This window comes from Bufo bufo, chromosome 11 (assembly GCF_905171765.1).
Source record: "Bufo bufo chromosome 11, aBufBuf1.1, whole genome shotgun sequence".
Classification (NCBI taxonomy): domain Eukaryota; kingdom Metazoa; phylum Chordata; class Amphibia; order Anura; family Bufonidae; genus Bufo; species Bufo bufo.
The window spans coordinates 1,323,441-1,343,843 of record NC_053399.1 but is presented as its reverse complement, the minus strand read 5'-3'; the positions used below and the strand labels follow the sequence as shown (position 1 = coordinate 1,343,843).

Genomic DNA, 20,403 nt, shown 5'->3' with positions numbered 1-20,403 from the left:
TCTTACGTGTACGGATTTCGCCTTCATCTTGCCGGAAGCGCTGGTACCACAGTCCCTTCTCACTTGGCTGGAGATCAGCTGCAAGTCCCACATTACAAGCTGGTACAGTAAGGTCAGCACCCAGGTGCCCCCCTCATTTCATAGCACAGGGGATGGACAACATGGCGGCTGGATGCAGACAGAATTCCTTTATTCAGCTCATGACCCGGCATCTTGTCTTCTGGATGTCAGGCAGGACCAAGCCAGTCGCTGACTCTTCAGAGATGGGCTGAGTTAGGAAGATGGCGTCTCCAGGGGCCCTAGGGATGAAGCAAATGTCGTCAGGCTGTAGTCACACGTGATGGATTTGCCATGTTCTGCACGGAATCTCCTGAGTTAGGTACAACACCAGGGGGTTACACACAAAGACATTGCTGTGTGAACTTATGAGTCATGATATACAACGCCATGTCCTTAAAGGATAACTGTCTTTTTTAATTTTTTTTGGAGTATTGGATTGTGGTGATATCTCCTTGGTGGCCCTATTTAAACTTCTCACTGTGTATTCAATTACCCCTTAATTCAACAGTTTAGTTCCCTCTACTGCCTGCTTTTACCTCTGCTTAAAATCAGGTTGCTATGCAGGTCGGAGGATGGAGGACCAGAAGCACGCAGCGTGCAAGGTCACATTACTGACTGCCAGGGACTGTAGGTAAATGACTAAAGCCAGGTCCTCCCCAGCAGCTGATAACAGTGCCTGGGCTGTGTGCACTCCTCCCTGTCCCTGCGCTTGGCAGACGCTCCCTCACTCAGCAGAGCTGGAGAATGCAGAGTCGGAGCAGCGCAGACCAGGGAAGGGAGATCTGCCGTCTGCTCAGTGTATACATGAGAGCAACATGTGGTAAGAGGACCCCTCTGTGCTGCAGGAGATTAACCCTTTAGGGGGGAGGGCTCTGGTTACTGACACTTTTGGGGACTATTGTTACTGGCTAGTGAGGGCAGGCGGGATTAGCCTCAGGGTGAGGGCAGTGGCGGCCATCTTAACTGAATAGTGAGATTGCAGTTTTCTGCAGACTGGTTGCTAAGGGCTGAATCTTATTAAATATGGGGTAAGTCAGTCTAATAGTAACGGATTCTGGAATATCATGTTATTAGCAACTACATATATGAAAATTGAAATTAGGGTCTAAATGTGACAGTTATCCTTTAAAGGGCGGTTCTCCTGGAAAATGAACCACTAGTCATAAAAAGGTCCACTCAAAAATGGCTGCTTGACATCAAGGACTGGCCCTAGAATGCACATGAGGACGGGACAGACCAGCTCCCGGAGAGAAGCCGCTCCGCTGTATGCTGGCAGCACGCCCCTACTCCTGCTGATACTGGACCAACGCCAGTCCTGTCCCATAGTCTAAACAATTACTATCATGTGTCTGCTCAGGGAGGTACGAGGCGCAATAAGCCTTACCCTTGGTCTCCTGGAGCCGAGTCATCTTGACCGAATCCTTCTCTTCTTTTCCTGGAGTAAAGAAAGAGAAGAGGTCACGTTCCACTGCGCAGTGAAAGAAGAGGCTATGGCCATTCTGTGGGGGTGCCATTTCTCCTCAACCCCTCCCATTGCCACATGCTCGCCTATGCCCGTGTTTTTGGCCTCCTGCGCTCTCGCCTATGCCCGTGTTTTTGGCCTCCTGCGCGCTTGCCTATGCCCGTGTTTTTGGCCTCCTGCGCCCTCGCCTATGCCCGTGTTTTTAGCCTCCTGCGCCCTCGCCTATCCCTGTGTTTTTGGCCTCCTGCGCCCTCGCCTATGCCCGTGTTTTTAGCCTCCTGCGCCCTCGCCTGTGTTTTTTGGCCTCCTGAGTGCTTGCCTATGCCCATGTTTTTAGCCTCCCTCGCCTGTGTTTTTTGGCCTCCTGCGCTCTCGCCTATGCCCGTGTTTTTGGCCTCCTGCGCTCTCGCCTATGCCCGTGTTTTTGGCCTCCTGCGCTCTCGCCTATGCCCGTGTTTTTGGCCTCCTGCGCTCTCTCCTATGCCCGTATTTTTGGCCTCCTGCGCTCTCGCCTATGCCCGTATTTTTGGCCTCCTGCGCTCTCGCCTATGCCCGTGTTTTTGGCCTCCTGCGCTCTCGCCTATGCCTGTGTTTTTGGCCTCCTGCGCTCTCGCCTATGCCCGTGTTTTTGGCCTCCTGCGCTCTCGCCTATGCCCGTGTTTTTGGCCTCCTGCGCTCTCGCCTATGCCCGTGTTTTTGGCCTCCTGCGCTCTCGCCTATGCCCGTGTTTTTGGCCTCCTGCGCTCTCGCCTATGCCCGTGTTTTTGGCCTCCTGCGCTCTCGCCTATGCCTGTGTTTTTTGGCCTCCTGCGCCCTCGCCTGTGTTTTTTGGCCTCCTGAGTGCTTGGCTATGCCCATGTTTTTAGCCTCCTCCTCCCTCGCCTGTGTTTTTTGGCCTTCTGCGCGCTTGCCTATGCCCGTGTTTTTAGCCTCCTGCGCCCTTGCCTATGCCCGTGTTTTTAGCCTCCTGCGCCCTCGCCTATGCCCGTGTTTTTAGCCTCCTGCGCGCTTGCCTATGCCCGTGTTTTTGGCCTCCTGCGCTCTCGCCTATGCCCGTGTTTTTGGCCTCCTGCGCTCTCGCCTATGCTTGTATTTCTGGCCTCCTGCGCTCTCGCCTATGCCCGTGTTTTTGGCCTCCTGCGCTCTCGCCTATGCCCGTGTTTTTGGCCTCCTGCGCTCTCGCCTATGCTTGTAATTTTGGCCTCCTGCGCCCTCGCCTGTGTTTTTGGCCTCCTGCGCTCTCGCCTATGCCCGTGTTTTTGGCCTCCTGCGCTCTCGCCTATGCCCGTGTTTTTGGCCTCCTGCGCTCTCGCCTATGCTTGTAATTTTGGCCTCCTGCGCTCTCGCCTATGCCCGTGTTTTTAGCCTCCTGCTCCCTCGCCTGTGTTTTTGGCCTCCTGCGCTCTCGCCTATGCCCGTGTTTTTGGCCTTCTGCGCGCTCGCCTTGGGATAAGAGGATTAGGTGAAATCCTTCTTGCACCCCAGCATCTAACGACATGGAATAAGGACAAGTAATGTGCAGCTACATAAAAAAAAATTATCGGGGGAGGCACGAGGCCGACTTCGGGTAGATTACAGGCGTGAGGCTGATTGGTTGGTTGTTGCACTCAGGTTGGCCTCTTTTTGGGGACATGTCAGTAACCTATAAGATTATTACAGAATGTAATTGCTTTACCTTGGAGCGGCATCGCCTAACCCGACGACAGAGCCATTCATCTTGGCAAACAGCAGCCTCAGAACTTTCTCCTTCTGCTCCCATGTCAGATCTCCAAAATCAGCGCCTCCTCTCTGAAGGTGCGACCTATGAGACACTCATTAGACGGGCGGCTGTCTACCATGTTGCCTAGATCCTGGTCAGTGATTGGCACAGATTGCTGGAAGGGTGTGGGTCAGGGTGGCACAGATGCATGGGGAGGGGGATCCAGTGCACTAGGCGCACGGGAAGAGGGCCGGATACAAGTGGAGACCAGGATGTCACAGGCACCCAGTGATGATGAGAGTGATCACTGGCGGTAGGGAGGCGGTTTTTAGTTCTGTCTAATTACCATTTTTCAGCTTCCATGAGGTCACGGCTGACATCATTAGTGCTGTGCTCTCTGTTGTGAAAGGTCCGGACCTTGGGGTACTGCTCCGACCCGCTGGCTGCCATCCTCATGCGGCTGTGATACGCCACCTGTGCCATCTTCTGATAATAGTTCCTGCTTGACTTAATCTCCTGCTTCACATCCTCCAGCGCCTCAAGGAAAAAGCCTTCCACCTGGGTCCTCTCCTGTAGGATGTTGTGGGCCAGCTTCTTCACCCGCTTCATCTCTCTGTCCTTCATCTCTAGAGTTTTCTGCAGCTTCTGAAGCTCCACATGTTCTGCCTGCTCCACCACCTGTTGCTCCTTCTCCAGCGTCATCTTCTCCAGGGCATTCTCCAGAGTCCGGATGGTCTGCTGTAAGGCCTGGATTTGGGTGCTTCTCTCAGCGTCTTGTTTGATCTTGTGCTGAATGAGCTGCTGGTTGGTTTCCTGTGTAAGAAAAGAGACCTTAGATCTGGCGCTCGCCCACAGCCGCCTTGGATCTGGCGCTCGCCCACAGCCGCCTTGGATCTGGCGCTCGGAGGTGGGGGGGTAGAGAATTGGTGTAGTGCTGGGACATCGGGTGGGGGGGTTAGAGCCGTTGCGCCAGGACATTGGGGCGGGGGGTTAGCACAGTCAAGCCTGTGGCTCAGCCGCTAAGATTTTTGCCCTGGGTTGGAGACCCGCCACTCTGAGGTGTTCTCTATCACTATTACAATGCTCAAGGCCCTAGTGCTCTATATGAGGGAATGACTTATTTTAACCCCTTCCAGACCTTCATTATACATTTACAGTGGAAGTCAAGAATTGAACATGGCGCCTGCTCAGAGGTTGAGAAGGCGCCATAGCGCAGCAGACATCCATATGGCAATGATGCTGATCACTGACATTTAACCCCTCACATGCTGTGGTCAATTGCAATCATCTGAGGCATCCTTCCCCTGGAGCTCTTTGCCTCCGGGGGCCCAAATAGATCCCCCCTGCTGAGACGGAGGTTGCTATGGCAGTGTCAGGGTAAATCTTTGCAGTCTATGGGAGAAGCGATCAGACGATTGCATGTTAAACTCCCCTTGGAGGATTTAAAATAAGTAAAAAGAAATGAAAAAATGTATAAAAATTCTAATCAGCCCCTTTCCCCATAATAATAATAAAAGCTCAAGATGGTTGTCATAGTTTCCCACAGAAGCCCCTTCTATGATGATAAAGATATTTAGAGATGTGCCAACCTTGTCGTGCAGCAGCTGCTTCTTCTCCTCCTGCAGGAGCAGCGCTCGTTTCTGGATCTCGCGGGTCTGGTTCACATGATAAGAAATGGCTTCCCTCAGACGCACGTTCTCCTTAAAGACTGATCTTCCAACATCACCCAGCTGCCTGAAGGATGAATGGAGCATGTGGTGAGGTGGTCTCCAGGATCTGACCACCCACGCCCTACATCAGGTACTTTTTGGGTGGACCCTCCCCGGGATTTGGAGTAACTGGCTGGTGGCCAGGGTGCAGTCTGACCACAGAATCCTTAACCCGGAGATTACGGGGAATGTCGGGAACCGCTCGCAGGATCCTTATCCCGGAGATTACAGGGAATGGCGGGAGACGCTCGCAGGATCCTTATCCTAGAGATTATGGGGAATAGCGGGAAACGCTCGCAGGATCCTTATCCCGGAGATTACAGGGAATGGCGGGAGACGCTCGCATGATCCTTATCCCGGAAATTACAGGGAATGGCGGGAACCGCTCACAGGATCCTTATCCCGGAGATTACAGGGAATGGCGGGAACCGCTCACAGGATCCTTATCCTGGAGATTACAGGGAATGGAGGGAGCCGCTCGCAGGATCCTTATCCCGGAGATTATGGGGAATGGCGGGAGACGCTCGCAGGATCCTTATCCCGGAGATTACAGGGAATGGCGGGAGACGCTCGCATGATCCTTATCCCGGAAATTACAGGGAATGGCGGGAACCGCTCACAGGATCCTTATCCCGGAGATTACAGGGAATGGCGGGAACCGCTCACAGGATCCTTATCCTGGAGATTACAGGGAATGGAGGGAGCCGCTCGCAGGATCCTTATCCCGGAGATTATGGGGAATGGCGGGAGACGCTCGCAGGATCCTTATCCCGGAGATTACAGGGAATGGCGGGAGACGCTCGCATGATCCTTATCCCGGAAATTACAGGGAATGGCGGGAACCGCTCACAGGATCCTTATCCCGGAGATTACAGGGAATGGCGGGAACCGCTCACAGGATCCTTATCCTGGAGATTACAGGGAATGGAGGGAGCCGCTCGCAGGATCCTTATCCCGGAGATTATGGGGAATGGCGGGAGACGCTCTCATGTTTCTTTTCGTAGAGATTACAGAGAATGGCGGCTGGCGCTTGCAGGTTTCTTATCCCGGAGATTACAGGGAATAGCGGGAAACGCTCGCAGGATCCTTATTCTAGAGATTATGGGGAATGGCGGGAGACGCTCGCAGGTTACTTTTCCTAGAGATGCTGCTTCATTACATCACTTTTCTATTTGAAGAAATCTGGAACAATCCGCTATAAAAAAATATACATTCATGTTCACGCAACCAAGGAAAGCTCGGAGCCGAGGCACACAAGACTCTTCTGGAATGAAAGTGGCGGACCTTTACTGTGGTCCAGGATTAGTAAAACATTGCTGCTTTGTGAGAAACAGCTCCACACCTGTGTACAGGTCGTGTGTGGTATTGCAGCTCAGCCTCAACCACCAATGGATTTCAGCGGCAATACCAAATACAACCCAAGGACAGATGTGATGCTCTTTTTGGAAGAAATCAGCCATATTTTTCTAATCCTGCACAGCTCTTTTTAAGGGGGTGTTCCACATCACCTGTACAGCACATGACTTGTCAGGTTACAGGCTCAGCAGAGGGTATCGTACCTCCCCCATACAGCACATGACTTGTCAGGTTACAGGCTCAGCAGAGGGTATCGTACCTCCCCCATACAGCACATGACTTGTCAGGTTACAGGCTCAGCAGACGGTATCGTACCTCCCCCATACAGCACATGACTTGTCAGGTTACAGGCTCAGCAGAGGGTATCGTACCTCCCCCATACAGCACATGACTTGTCAGGTTACAGGCTCAGCAGAGGGTATCGTACCTCCCCCATACAGCACATGACTTGTCAGGTTACAGGCTCAGCAGAGGGTATCGTACCTCCCCCATACAGCACATGACTTGTCAGGTTACAGGCTCAGCAGAGGGTATCGTACCTCCCCCATACAGCACATGACTTGTCAGGTTACAGGCTCAGCAGAGGGTATCGTACCTCCCCCATACAGCACATGACTTGTCAGGTTACAGGCTCAGCAGAGGGTATCGTACCTCCCCCATACAGCACATGACTTGTCAGGTTACAGGCTCAGCAGACGGTATTACCAATGATAGAATTAGATACAGATGTGATTGGATACGCTTGCTGATTCAAGCTGTTCTTTGCACTCTGGAGATGGGGAGGTAAGTGCCTGTGGACTGTCAGTGATGGGATTAGATACACATCTCAGCAGGCTGTATCACATAGGATTAGATACACTTGCTGATTCAAGCTGTTCTTGGAGATGGGGAGGTAAGTGCCTGTGGACTATTCGTGATGGGATTTAGAAAGGGAGTAAGAGCAGGATTCATGTCTGGGTAACGTGGCCACCGGAGGCGCAGCTACTGCAGACTGAACGGTGTGGGGGCGGGGCCAGCCTGGGACTCAGGAAGTGCTGGATGTAGACATTCCTGCTCAGCCGCTGTGATGCCCAGAGAACGGAAAGCACAGACATGAAAAACCGGTGTTGGGGGCATAAATATGCATTGGCAAAGGTACTGGGAGCACAATAGAAAATTTGATTTTCGGACCAGACAACCTCTTTAAGGAGCGTGTACACATCCTAGAAGGGTTAATGGTTAGCATTGACCCACTTACGTGACGGCTTCAGTGTGAGCTTCCTCCGCCAGCATCATAATCTTCTTCTCAGCTTCCTTCTCCAAGCGTTGCTGAGGAAAACGAGAAAAGAAAGCCAAATGAAACCCTGTAAAATGTCCAGAGGAAGGGAACAGCCCTGAGAAATGCTCAGGTAATGGGCAACGGAGAGCGGAAGATTCCCCACCCCATCATTGCGGCCCGGGCCTGCCCTGTAGATCACAGTCCACACGCAGCGTCTCTAAGGTTCCGGTTCTGCTGGACGATGAGTTCTGCTCTGCAGGATCTGCCCTACTCCCTGACTGGAGTTCTTCAGTAGCTTTACAGTGAAGTTGTTTGAGGTTCTTTTCGTTCCTTCACTAGAGACACCTTGACGGCGATTACCGGTATTCAGATCAAGATGACAGACTTGGAGTCTTCTGACCGACTGCAGCCTTCGCCTCACACGTGTGACGGGAGGGAACGTTATGTCGGCCGCACACATTACACAGAGTGACGGGAGGGAACGTTAAGCCGGCCGCACACATTACATAGAGTGACTGGAGGGAACGTTAAGCCGGCCGCACACATTACACAGAGTGACGGGAGGGAACGTTATATCAGCCGCACACATTACATAGAGTGACGGGAGGGAACGTTAAGCCGGCCGCACACATTACACAGAGTGACGGGGGGGAACGTTAAGCCGGCCGCACACATTACACAGAGTGACGGGGGGGAACGTTAAGCCGGCCGCACACATTACACAGAGTGACGGGAGGGAACGTTAAGCCGGCCGCACACATTACATAGAGTGACGGGAGGGAACGTTAAGCCGGCCGCACACATTACACAGAGTGACGGGAGGGAACGTTAAGCCGGCCGCACACATTACATAGAGTGACTGGGGGGAACGTTATGTCGGCCGCACACATTACACAGAGTGACGGGGGGGAACGTTATGTCGGCCGCACACATTACACAGAGTGACTGGAGGGAACGTTAAGCCGGCCGCACACATTACACAGAGTGACGGGAGGGAACGTTATATCAGCCGCACACATTACACAGAGTGACGGGGGGGAACGTTATGTCGGCCGCACACATTACACAGAGTGACTGGAGGGAACGTTAAGCCGGCCGCACACATTACACAGAGTGACGGGAGGGAACGTTATATCAGCCGCACACATTACACAGAGTGACGGGGGGGAACGTTAAGCCGGCCGCACACATTACACAGAGTGACGGGAGGGAACGTTATATCAGCCGCACACATTACATAGAGTGACGGGAGGGAACGTTAAGCCGGCCGCACACATTACACAGAGTGACTGGGGGGAACGTTAAGCCAGCCGCACACATTACTCAGAGTGACTGGGGGGAACGTTAAGCCAGCCGCACACATTACTCAGAGTGACTGGGGGGAACGTTAAGCCGGCCGCACACATTACACAGAGTGACGGGAGGGAACGTTAAGTCGGCTGCACACATTACATAGAGTGACTGGAGGGAACGTTAAGCCGGCCGCACAAATTACACAGAGTGACGGGAGGGAACGTTATATCAGCCGCACACATTACATAGAGTGACGGGAGGGAACGTTAAGCCGGCCGCACACATTACACAGAGTGACGGGGGGGAACGTTAAGCCGGCCGCACACATTACACAGAGTGACGGGGGGGAACGTTAAGCCGGCCGCACACATTACACAGAGTGACGGGGGGGAACGTTAAGCCGGCCGCACACATTACACAGAGTGACGGGAGGGAACGTTAAGCCGGCCGCACACATTACACAGAGTGACGGGAGGGAACGTTATGTTGGCCGCACACATTACATAGAGTGACTGGGGGGAATGTTAAGCCGGCCGCACACATTACACAGAGTGACGGGGGGGAACGTTAAGCCGGCCGCACACATTACACAGAGTGACGGGGGGGAACGTTAAGCCGGCCGCACACATTACACAGAGTGACGGGGGGGAACGTTAAGCCGGCCGCACACATTACACAGAGTGACGGGAGGGAACGTTAAGCCGGCCGCACACATTACACAGAGTGACGGGAGGGAACGTTATATCAGCCGCACACATTACATAGAGTGACGGGGGGGAACGTTAAGCCGGCCGCACACATTACACAGAGTGACGGGAGGGAACGTTAAGTCGGCTGCACACATTACACAGAGTGACGGGAGGGAACGTTATGTTGGCCGCACACATTACATAGAGTGACTGGGGGGAATGTTATGTCAGCCGCACACATTACACAGAGTGACTGGGGGGGACCTTATGTCGGCCGCACACATTACACAGAGTGACTGGGGGGAACGTTATGTCGGCCGCACACATTACACAGAGTGACTGGGGGGAACGTTATGTCGGCCGCACACATTACACAGAGTGACTGGGGGGAACGTTATGTCGGCCGCACACATTAGATAGAAATCGGCCGATGGCTGCACAATCTTCCGGTGTCCCTTGCACTGATGCGATCGTACACGTTGGTCCACTTCAGCCGTCACAGCGGTTCATGACCCTAATGAAACCGGGCGATGGACGAGAGATCTTTCAGAGATCTTTTGTCCAGCTATGGAATGAAAGTATTAAAGATGGCCACGTTCTGTCATTTGATGGCGAAAACGATTACTTGTCGTTCCGTCCATTTTGATCTACTTTAGACGCCATCTTTAGGCTGGACTCACACGTCTTATCTGCCCCGATACAGGTCTAACTGACCCGAACTCACGACGTCCAGATCCCTAGGGTCAGGCCATGACACACGCTGGAGATACGGGCCCTTACGCGTGTAGTCACTGTAAGGGGCCCGGCAGGAGCATTACCTTCTCCTCCATGAAGTGCCTCTCCGTGGTGGACAGAGCTTTCTGATGATCCTTTTTGGCTCGGAGCAGGCTGTCCTTGATCTGTAGGGAGAGTACAGGCATGTAAGTGGGTGCTGACTATCCTCAGTGGCTGAGGTCGATGTTTTTGGGGGGTGACCTCTTCCAGTTCTCTCTCCAGTTCAGCCTTGTGTCTGTGGAATTCCTTCATCGCTCTGAACTCGGACTGAATGACCTGCATCTCATGAGCTCTACGGGAAGATTCCTCTTCCAGACCAGAAATCTGCTTCTGATGCGTCTCCACCTGGGAAAGAACAGAATTCTATAGAGAAATATGGAGTGGAGACTGCTGGACAATAACTCCCACTTTCCACCAGTGCTGACTGTGGGCTTCCTAAACAAGTAGCCCAGGATTTTGGAAAAGCCAAAATAGAACAAAGGTTCTGTGCTGTGAGGATGACATAAGAAAGGAGAAATCCTGGAGGCCACACCCTAAAGGGGACCTCCGAGGACAGAACAAGGGGCCACTAAGGACAGAAGCCTCATGTACACAGTCTTGCTCCAAGGGCAGGAGGAGAGCAGACTGGGGCAGATTTACTAACAGTGGCTGGGTGGTAGATGTGGCTTACTTTGTGCCAGAATCGTACACCTATTTAGCCACCCCCCCCCCCCCCCCCTGGGTCACACCCCTTCCCTCCCATTGTTGGGCATGACAATAGATGTGGTGCATGGCCTCTGCACCTGAACTCTGCTGCATTTCCCACAGTAAATCGGCCCGACTGTCTGAGTTCTGGTTCTGCTCTCACCCATCCTATATGACCTGCATTGCTAGAAGACAACATTCTGCCCCTTCACTGCTGGCTGCCAGCCCTCACCCACATGCCAGTCTTTACCAGGGCTAGATTGGTCATGCATAGGGCACTCACCAGCCGCGCTCGCTCCTCTTCAGCCATTTTCCTCTGTGCTATCAGCTGTTGCTGCAGTTTCCCAATCTGTAGAAGTGGAGATGGTTAAAGCTGTGGTGGTCACTGGGCATCAATGCTACACAGCACATGCACCACAGCCCGGAGAAGCACAGTCCGCCCAGCAAACAGCTGTAGGTAATGGGGACGCCTCACCCATAATGGGCTGGCAGGCCTTCACTACATCATACAGTGCTTCATGCCCTGCAGAAGATGCTTGCCTGCTCCCCAGGGGAGCTTCAAAAGGCAAACTGAAAGTGGAAAATGAGAAGAAAAAAAACACAACACACTGCGGCTTTTGTCCGGCCACCTCTCGGCATGTTTGCCGTGCTGCAGCCAGACCTCCGGCCTGCCCCCATTATAGTGAATGGGGCCGGAGCGCACTTCCGCCAGCACGGTGGACTTGCGGTAGCACGGATCCAGCAAGCTACCGCAAGTGTGAAAGTAGCCTAAGAGGAGAGGAAGAACAGAAGTGTAAGAGGAGAGAAAGAACGGAAGTGTAAGAGGAGCAAAGAGGAGAGGAAGAACGGAAGTGTAAGAGGAGAGGAAGAACGGAAGTGTAAGAGGAGAGGAAGAACGGAAGTGTAAGAGGAGAGGAAGAACGGAAGTGTAAGAGGAGAGGAAGAATGGAAGTGTAAGAGGAGAGGAAGAACGGAAGTGTAAGAGGAGAGGAAGAACGGAAGTGTAAGAGGAGAGGAAGAACGGAAGTGTAAGAGGAGAGGAAGAACGGAAGTGTAAGAGGAGAAGAAGAACGGAAGTGTAAGAGGAGAAAAGAGGAGAGGAAGAACGGAAGTGTAAGAGGAGAGGAAGAACGGAAGTGTAAGAGGAGAAGAAGAACGGAAGTGTAAGAGGAGAGGAAGAACGGAAGTGTAAGAGGAGAGGAAGAACGGAAGTGTAAGAGGAGAGAAACAACGGAAGTGTAAGAGGAGAGAAACAACGGAAGTGTAAGAGGAGAGAAACAACGGAAGTGTAAGAGGAGAGGAAGAACGGAAGTGTAAGAGGAGAGGAAGAACGGAAGTGTAAGAGGAGAGGAAGAACGGAAGTGTAAGAGGAGAGGAAGAACGGAAGTGTAAGAGGAGAGGAAGAACGGAAGTGTAAGAGGAGAGGAAGAACGGAAGTGTAAGAGGAGAGGAAGAACGGAAGTGTAAGAGGAGAGGAAGAACGGAAGTGTAAGAGGAGAGGAAGAACAGAAGTGTAAGAGGAGAGGAAGAACGGAAGTGTAAGAGGAGAGAAACAACGGAAGTGTAAGAGGAGAGGAAGAACGGAAGTGTAAGAGGAGAGGAAGAACGGAAGTGTAAGAGGAGAGGAAGAACGGAAGTGTAAGAGGAGAGGAAGAACGGAAGTGTAAGAGGAGAGGAAGAACGGAAGTGTAAGAGGAGAGGAAGAACGGAAGTGTAAGAGGAGAGGAAGAACGGAAGTGTAAGAGGAGAAGAAGAACGGAAGTGTAAGAGGAGAGGAAGAACGGAAGTGTAAGAGGAGAGGAAGAACGGAAGTGTAAGAGGAGAGAAACAACGGAAGTGTAAGAGGAGAGGAAGAACGGAAGTGTAAGAGGAGAGAAACAACAGAAGTGTAAGAGGAGCAAAGAGGAGAGGAAGAACGGAAGTGTAAGAGGAGAGGATGAACGGAAGTGTAAGAGGAGAGAAACAACAGAAGTGTAAGAGGAGCAAAGAGGAGAGGAAGAACGGAAGTGTAAGAGGAGAGGAAGAACGGAAGTGTAAGAGGAGAGGAAGAACGGAAGTGTAAGAGGAGAGGAAGAACGGAAGTGTAAGAGGAGCAAAGAGGAGAGGAAGAACGGAAGTGTAAGAGGAGAGGATGAACGGAAGTGTAAGAGGAGAGGAAGAACGGAAGTGTAAGAGGAGAGAAACAACGGAAGTGTAAGAGGAGAGGAAGAACGGAAGTGTAAGAGGAGAGAAACAACAGAAGTGTAAGAGGAGCAAAGAGGAGAGGAAGAACGGAAGTGTAAGAGGAGAGGATGAACGGAAGTGTAAGAGGAGAGAAACAACAGAAGTGTAAGAGGAGCAAAGAGGAGAGGAAGAACGGAAGTGTAAGAGGAGAGGAAGAACGGAAGTGTAAGAGGAGAGGAAGAACGGAAGTGTAAGAGGAGAGGAAGAACGGAAGTGTAAGAGGAGCAAAGAGGAGAGGAAGAACGGAAGTGTAAGAGGAGAGGATGAACGGAAGTGTAAGAGGAGAGGAAGAACGGAAGTGTAAGAGAAGAGGATGAACGGAAGTGCAAGAGGAGAGGAGGAACGGAAGTGCAAGAGGAGAGGAGGAACGGAAGTGCAAGAGGAGAGGAGGAACGGAAGTGCAAGAGGAGAGGAGGAACGGAAGTGCAAGAGGAGAGGAGGAACGGAAGTGCAAGAGGAGAGGAGGAACGGAAGTGCAAGAGGAGAGGAGGAACGGAAGTGCAAGAGGAGAGGAAGAACGGAAGTGCAAGAGGAGAGGAAGAACGGAAGTGCAAGAGGAGAGGAGGAACGGAAGTGCAAGAGGAGAGGAGGAACGGAAGTGCAAGAGGAGAGGAGGAACGGAAGTGTAAGAGGAGCAAAGAGGAGAGGAGGAACGGAAGTGCAAGAGGAGAGGAGGAACGGAAGTGCAAGAGGAGAGGAGGAACGGAAGTGCAAGAGGAGAGGAGGAACGGAAGTGCAAGAGGAGAGGAGGAACGGAAGTGCAAGAGGAGAGGAGGAACGGAAGTGCAAGAGGAGAGGAGGAACGGAAGTGCAAGAGGAGAGGAGGAACGGAAGTGCAAGAGGAGAGGAGGAACGGAAGTGCAAGAGGAGAGGAAGAACGGAAGTGCAAGAGGAGAGGAAGAACGGAAGTGCAAGAGGAGAGGAAGAACGGAAGTGCAAGAGGAGAGGAAGAACGGAAGTGCAAGAGGAGAGGAAGAACGGAAGTGCAAGAGGAGAGGAAGAACGGAAGTGCAAGAGGAGAGGAAGAACGGAAGTGTAAGAGGAGAGGAAGAACGGAAGTGTAAGAGGAGAGAAACAACAGAAGTGTAAGAGGAGAGGAAGAACGGAAGTGTAAGAGGAGAGGAAGAACGGAAGTGTAAGAGGAGAGAAACAACAGAAGTGTAAGAGGAGCAAAGAGGAGAGGAAGAACGGAAGTGTAAGAGGAGAGGATGAACGGAAGTGTAAGAGGAGAGAAACAACAGAAGTGTAAGAGGAGCAAAGAGGAGAGGAAGAACGGAAGTGTAAGAGGAGAGGAAGAACGGAAGTGTAAGAGGAGAGGAAGAACGGAAGTGTAAAAAGAGAGGAAGAACGGAAGTGTAAAAAGAGAGGAAGAACGGAAGTGTAAAAAGAGAGGAAGAACGGAAGTGTAAAAAGAGAGAAAGAACGGAAGTGTAAAAAGAGAGGAAGAACGGAATTGTAAAAAGAGAGGAAGAACGGAAGTGTAAAAAGAGAGGAAGAACGGAAGTGTAAAAAGAGAGGAAGAACGGAATTGTAAAAAGAGAGGAAGAACGGAAGTGTAAAAAGAGAGGAAGAACGGAAGTGTAAAAAGAGAAGAATAACGGAATTGTAAAAAGAGAGGAAGAATAAAAATGTGAGAGGAGAGGAAAAACGGAAGTGACTGCCGGCATCCAAGAGCCCATGCATGCAGAGGCCACGTGATGACCTATGTGTGCAGGGAAGCTGGGGCTGCGAGGGATTACCTATGTGTGCAGGGAAGCTGGGACTGCGGGATGACCTATGTGTGCAGGGAAGCTGGGACTGCGGGGCAGAGGGATGACCTATGTGTGCAGGGAAGCTGGGACTGCGGGGCAGAGGGATGACCTATGTGTGCAGGGAAGCTGGGACTGCGGGGCAGAGGGATGACCTATGTGTGCAGGGAAGCTGGGACTGCGGGGCAGAGGGATGACCTTTGTGTGCAGGGAAGCTAGGACTGCGGGGCAGAGGGATGACCTATGTGTGCAGGGAAGCTAGGACTGCGGGGCAGAGGGATGACCTATGTGTGCAGGGAAGCTGGGACTGCGGGGCAGAGGGATGACCTATGTGTGCAGGGAAGCTAGGACTGCGGGGCAGAGGGATGACCTTTGTGTGCAGGGAAGCTAGGACTGCGGGGCAGAGGGATGACCTATGTGTGCAGGGAAGCTGGGACTGCGGGGCAGAGGGATGACCTATGTGTGCAGGGAAGCTAGGACTGCGGGGCAGAGGGATGACCTTTGTGTGCAGGGAAGCTAGGACTGCGGGGCAGAGGGATGACCTATGTGTGCAGGGAAGCTGGGACTGCGGGGCAGAGGGATGACCTATGTGTGCAGGGAAGCTAGGACTGCGGGGCAGAGGGATGACCTTTGTGTGCAGGGAAGCTAGGACTGCGGGGCAGAGGGATGACCTTTGTGTGCAGGGAAGCTAGGACTGCGGGGCAGAGGGATGACCTATGTGTGCACGGAAGCTGGGACTGCGGGGCAGAGGGATGACCTATGTGTGCAGGGAAGCTAGGACTGCGGGGCAGAGGGATGACCTTTGTGTGCAAGGAAGCTGGGACTGCGGGGCAGACGGATGACCTACAGTATGTGTGCAGGGAAGCTGGGACTGCGGGGCAGAGGGATGATCTATGTGTGCAGGGAAGCTGGGACTGCGGGGCAGAGGGATGACCTATGTGTGCACGGAAGCTGGGACTGCGGGGCAAAGGGATGACCTATGTGTGCAGGGAAGCTGGGACTGCGGGGCAGAGGGATGACCTATGTGTGCAGGGAAGCTGGGACTGCGGGGCAGAGGGATGACCTATGTGTGCAGGGAAGCTGGGACTGCGGGGCAGAGGGATGACCTTTGTGTGCAGGGAAGCTGGGACTGCGGGGCAGAGGGATGACCTATGTGTGCAGGGAAGCTAGGACTGCGGGGCAGAGGGATGACCTATGTGTGCAGGGAAGCTGGGACTGCGGGGCAGAGGGATGACCTATGTGTGCAGGGAAGCTAGGACTGCGGGGCAGAGGGATGACCTTTGTGTGCAGGGAAGCTAGGACTGCGGGGCAGAGGGATGACCTATGTGTGCAGGGAAGCTGGGACTGCGGGGCAGAGGGATGACCTATGTGTGCAGGGAAGCTAGGACTGCGGGGCAGAGGGATGACCTATGTGTGCAGGGAAGCTAGGACTGCGGGGCAGAGGGATGACCTATGTGTGCAGGGAAGCTGGGACTGCGGGGCAGAGGGATGACCTATGTGTGCAGGGAAGCTAGGACTGCGGGGCAGAGGGATGACCTTTGTGTGCAGGGAAGCTAGGACTGCGGGGCAGAGGGATGACCTTTGTGTGCAGGGAAGCTAGGACTGCGGGGCAGAGGGATGACCTATGTGTGCACGGAAGCTGGGACTGCGGGGCAGAGGGATGACCTATGTGTGCAGGGAAGCTAGGACTGCGGGGCAGAGGGATGACCTTTGTGTGCAAGGAAGCTGGGACTGCGGGGCAGACGGATGACCTACAGTATGTGTGCAGGGAAGCTGGGACTGCGGGGCAGAGGGATGATCTATGTGTGCAGGGAAGCTGGGACTGCGGGGCAGAGGGATGACCTATGTGTGCACGGAAGCTGGGACTGCGGGGCAAAGGGATGACCTATGTGTGCAGGGAAGCTGGGACTGCGGGGCAGAGGGATGATCTATGTGTGCAGGGAAGCTGGGACTGCGGGGCAGAGGGATGACCTATGTGTGCACGGAAGCTGGGACTGCGGGGCAGAGGGATGACCTATGTGTGCACGGAAGCTAGGACTGCGGGGCAAAGGGATGACCTATGTGTGCAGGGACTGCTAGGACTGCGGGGCAGAGGGATGACCTATGTGTGCAGGGAAGCTGGGACTGCGGGGCAGAGGGATGACCTATGTGTGCAGGGAAGCTAGGACTGCGGGGCAGAGGGATGACCTTTGTGTGCAGGGAAGCTAGGACTGCGGGGCAGAGGGATGACCTATGTGTGCAGGGAAGCTGGGACTGCGGGGCAGAGGGATGACCTATGTGTGCAGGGAAGCTAGGACTGCGGGGCAGAGGGATGACCTTTGTGTGCAGGGAAGCTAGGACTGCGGGGCAGAGGGATGACCTTTGTGTGCAGGGAAGCTGGGACTGCGGGGCAGAGGGATGACCTATGTGTGCAGGGAAGCTGGGACTGCGGGGCAGAGGGATGACCTATGTGTGCAGGGAAGCTAGGACTGCGGGGCAGAGGGATGACCTTTGTGTGCAGGGAAGCTAGGACTGCGGGGCAGAGGGATGACCTTTGTGTGCAGGGAAGCTAGGACTGCGGGGCAGAGGGATGACCTATGTGTGCACGGAAGCTGGGACTGCGGGGCAGAGGGATGACCTATGTGTGCAGGGAAGCTAGGACTGCGGGGCAGAGGGATGACCTATGTGTGCAGGGAAGCTAGGACTGCGGGGCAGAGGGATGACCTATGTGTGCACGGAAGCTGGGACTGCGGGGCAGAGGGATGACCTTTGTGTGCAAGGAAGCTGGGACTGCGGGGCAGACGGATGACCTACAGTATGTGTGCAGGGAAGCTGGGACTGCGGGGCAGAGGGATGATCTATGTGTGCAGGGAAGCTGGGACTGCGGGGCAGAGGGATGACCTATGTGTGCAGGGAAGCTGGGACTGCGGGGCAGAGGGATGATCTATGTGTGCAGGGAAGCTGGGACTGCGGGGCAAAGGGATGACCTATGTGTGCAGGGAAGCTGGGACTGCGGGGCAGAGGGATGATCTATGTGTGCAGGGAAGCTGGGACTGCGGGGCAGAGGGATGACCTATGTGTGCACGGAAGCTGGGACTGCGGGGCAGAGGGATGACCTATGTGTGCACGGAAGCTAGGACTGCGGGGCAAAGGGATGACCTATGTGTGCAGGGAAGCTGGGACTGCGGGGCAGAGGGATGACCTATGTGTGCAGGGAAGCAGGGACTGCGGGGCAGAGGGATGACCTATGTGTGCAGGGACTGCTAGGAGGGAAGCCCGTTATAAACACTGTGTGGCGGTGACGTATAATGGGAATTTACCATGTCATCCTTCCGTTCGTCCTGCTTCTTGAGAAACCCTATGACATCCAGCATGTCCTTCTCCAGCTGATACTGGTTCTTCGTCAGCTCCACATTGTTCTGTGCCAGGCTGCGTGCAGCCTCCCGGTACTCGGCTCGGGAAAACTCTGTCACCTTTAGTCGGGTCTCCCACACCGCCGCACTCGCCTTCGCTCTCTCCACCTCTGACTCTTTATCCACACCCAGTTCATGTTTTCCGGCTGCCTTCTTCCTACAAGCAAAAAGACTCTGGACAGTGACCCCAATGTGCACATTCAGACGCTGACAAAAATACCGGGTCCTCTCTGGGGTGGGGGGGAAGGGGAGGGCGGCGTGGTCCTCTCTGGGGTGGGGGGAACTGTCCTCCACGGGGTGGGGGACACGGTCCTCGTGGGGGTGGGGGCGCTGTCCTCTACGGGGTGGGGGACGCTGTCCTCCATGGGGTGGGGGACACGGTCCTCTCCGGGGTGGGTGCGCTGTCCTCTCCGGGGTGGGGGTGCTGTCCTAGGGTTGCCACCTGTACGGGATTGACCCGGACAGTCCAGGTTTGTAATCCTGTGCCCGGGTACAAGCCTTTCTCAGACCCGGGCACAGGATTCATTTCAAACTGCAGTGCAGACTGTCTGACTTGCTCGCTCACGGTCCTGACAGCTGGCGGCGAGCTGTGAGTGGCCGGCATTCCGGGACCAGCTCGAACCTGAAAAGGACGAGGCTGCCGGTCAGGATGGATTGGAAGCCGGAGAGCTGGGGGCTGTGGGTGGTCAGGAGCACGAAGACGCTGCTGAAGGAGAGCAGCAAACCCTCGCCCCACAGCATGGCGGCCGCGCCGGGACTGAGCTGCTCTCACTCCCAGATCAGGCCGGATAACAATGAGACGAGCCGCGGGCTTGCGCTCCTCCCGTCCCCGGCTCTTCTGCTGCGCTCCTTTCCTATCACCTCCCCTCTCTCCGTTACCGGGCCCAGGAAAGCTGTAGGACTCTCACACAACACTCTGCAGTCAGTGTGCCGGCCCCGAGTGATGGTTCCCAGGGGATGAGGGCCACATTACTCTAACTGGGGGTCACTATTATTCTTAATGGGTGGCACTAATGGGGGCATTACTCTTACTAGGGGGATTATTCTTACTGGGGGGCACTAATAGGGGGCATTATTCATTCTGGGGCGCACTAATAGGGCAATTTCTCTTACTGGGCCACACTAATGGGAGCATTACTATTACTAAGAGGGCATTACTATTACTGGGGGTGCTAACGGGGGCTTTAATATTCCTGGGGAGCCACAGTAAGACAGCGACTTCACACCCCGTGTTAGGCCACGCCCCACACCCACTTTGGGTGTGGCTTAACTTGCCCATTGCTGTCCTCTCCGGGGTGAGAGGGGGGCGCTGTCCTCTCCGGGGTGAGAGGGGGGCGCTGTCCTCTCCGGGGTGAGAGGGGGGCGCTGTCCTCTCCGGGGTGAGAGGGGGGCGCTGTCCTCTCCGGGGTGGGAGGGGGGCGCTGTCCTCTCCGGGGTGGGAGGGGGGCGCTGTCCTCTCCGGGGTGGGAGGGGGGCCTCCCTGGGGTGGAGTGGGATGGAACGATGTCCTCCCTGGGGTGAGGGCCACAGTCTTCTCTAGGGTGGGGGTCAGGGTGCAGTCGGGGGGGCCCCATGGTCACCTCTTTCCTTTCTTGCCCCGCGCTTTTCTCCGGATTCCCGCCATTGTTGACGCGATAACTTTCCACAGCTCCAAATGTATTGTTTACATACAGCGGCAATAGTTACCATGGAGACAGCTCATGTGACGTTACCATAGGGTGGGCGGTGCTTCAGTCACATGTTGGGAAGTGCTGCGTAAACCGGGTCTGGTGCATGACGGGATGCAGTTGAGTGTCGCGGTAACCACGCCCCCAAGCTGAAGGGTACCATGAGCGGCGCGAGTGCGGTCTGAGCCCCCGTGCATGAACCTCTGTATACCGCCCCCCCCCCGTGTACAGAAACCTCTGTATACCGCCCCCCCCCGTGTACAGAAACCTCTGTATACCGCCCCCCCCCCCCGTGTACAGAAACCTCTGTATACCGCCCCCCCCCGTGTACAGAAACCTCTGTATACCGCCCCCCCCCCCCGTGTACAGAAACCTCTGTATACCGCCCC

The 20,403-nt window shown here is 54.4% G+C and overlaps 1 protein-coding gene across 2 annotated transcripts; it reads right to left on the bottom strand.

Moving 5' to 3' along the window:
* Positions 1-173: 173 nt before the first annotated feature.
* Positions 174-20,185, bottom strand: BBOF1 (basal body orientation factor 1). Of its 2 annotated transcripts, none has more exons than XM_040412332.1 (11): positions 19,928-20,185; positions 18,255-18,504; positions 11,268-11,333; positions 10,502-10,645; positions 10,345-10,425; positions 7,524-7,594; positions 4,811-4,955; positions 3,568-4,034; positions 3,198-3,323; positions 1,445-1,495; positions 174-299 (listed from the first exon to the last, which is right to left on the bottom strand). In XM_040412332.1, exons 1-11 carry the CDS (start codon positions 19,969-19,971, stop codon positions 194-196), a joined length of 1,551 nt encoding a protein of 516 aa, XP_040268266.1. In that variant the 5' UTR covers positions 19,972-20,185; the 3' UTR covers positions 174-193. The 2 variants fall into 2 exon arrangements, with proteins under 2 accessions (XP_040268266.1, XP_040268267.1); XM_040412333.1 differs by having other exon boundaries at positions 20,034-20,075.
* Positions 20,186-20,403: the final 218 nt, after the last annotated feature.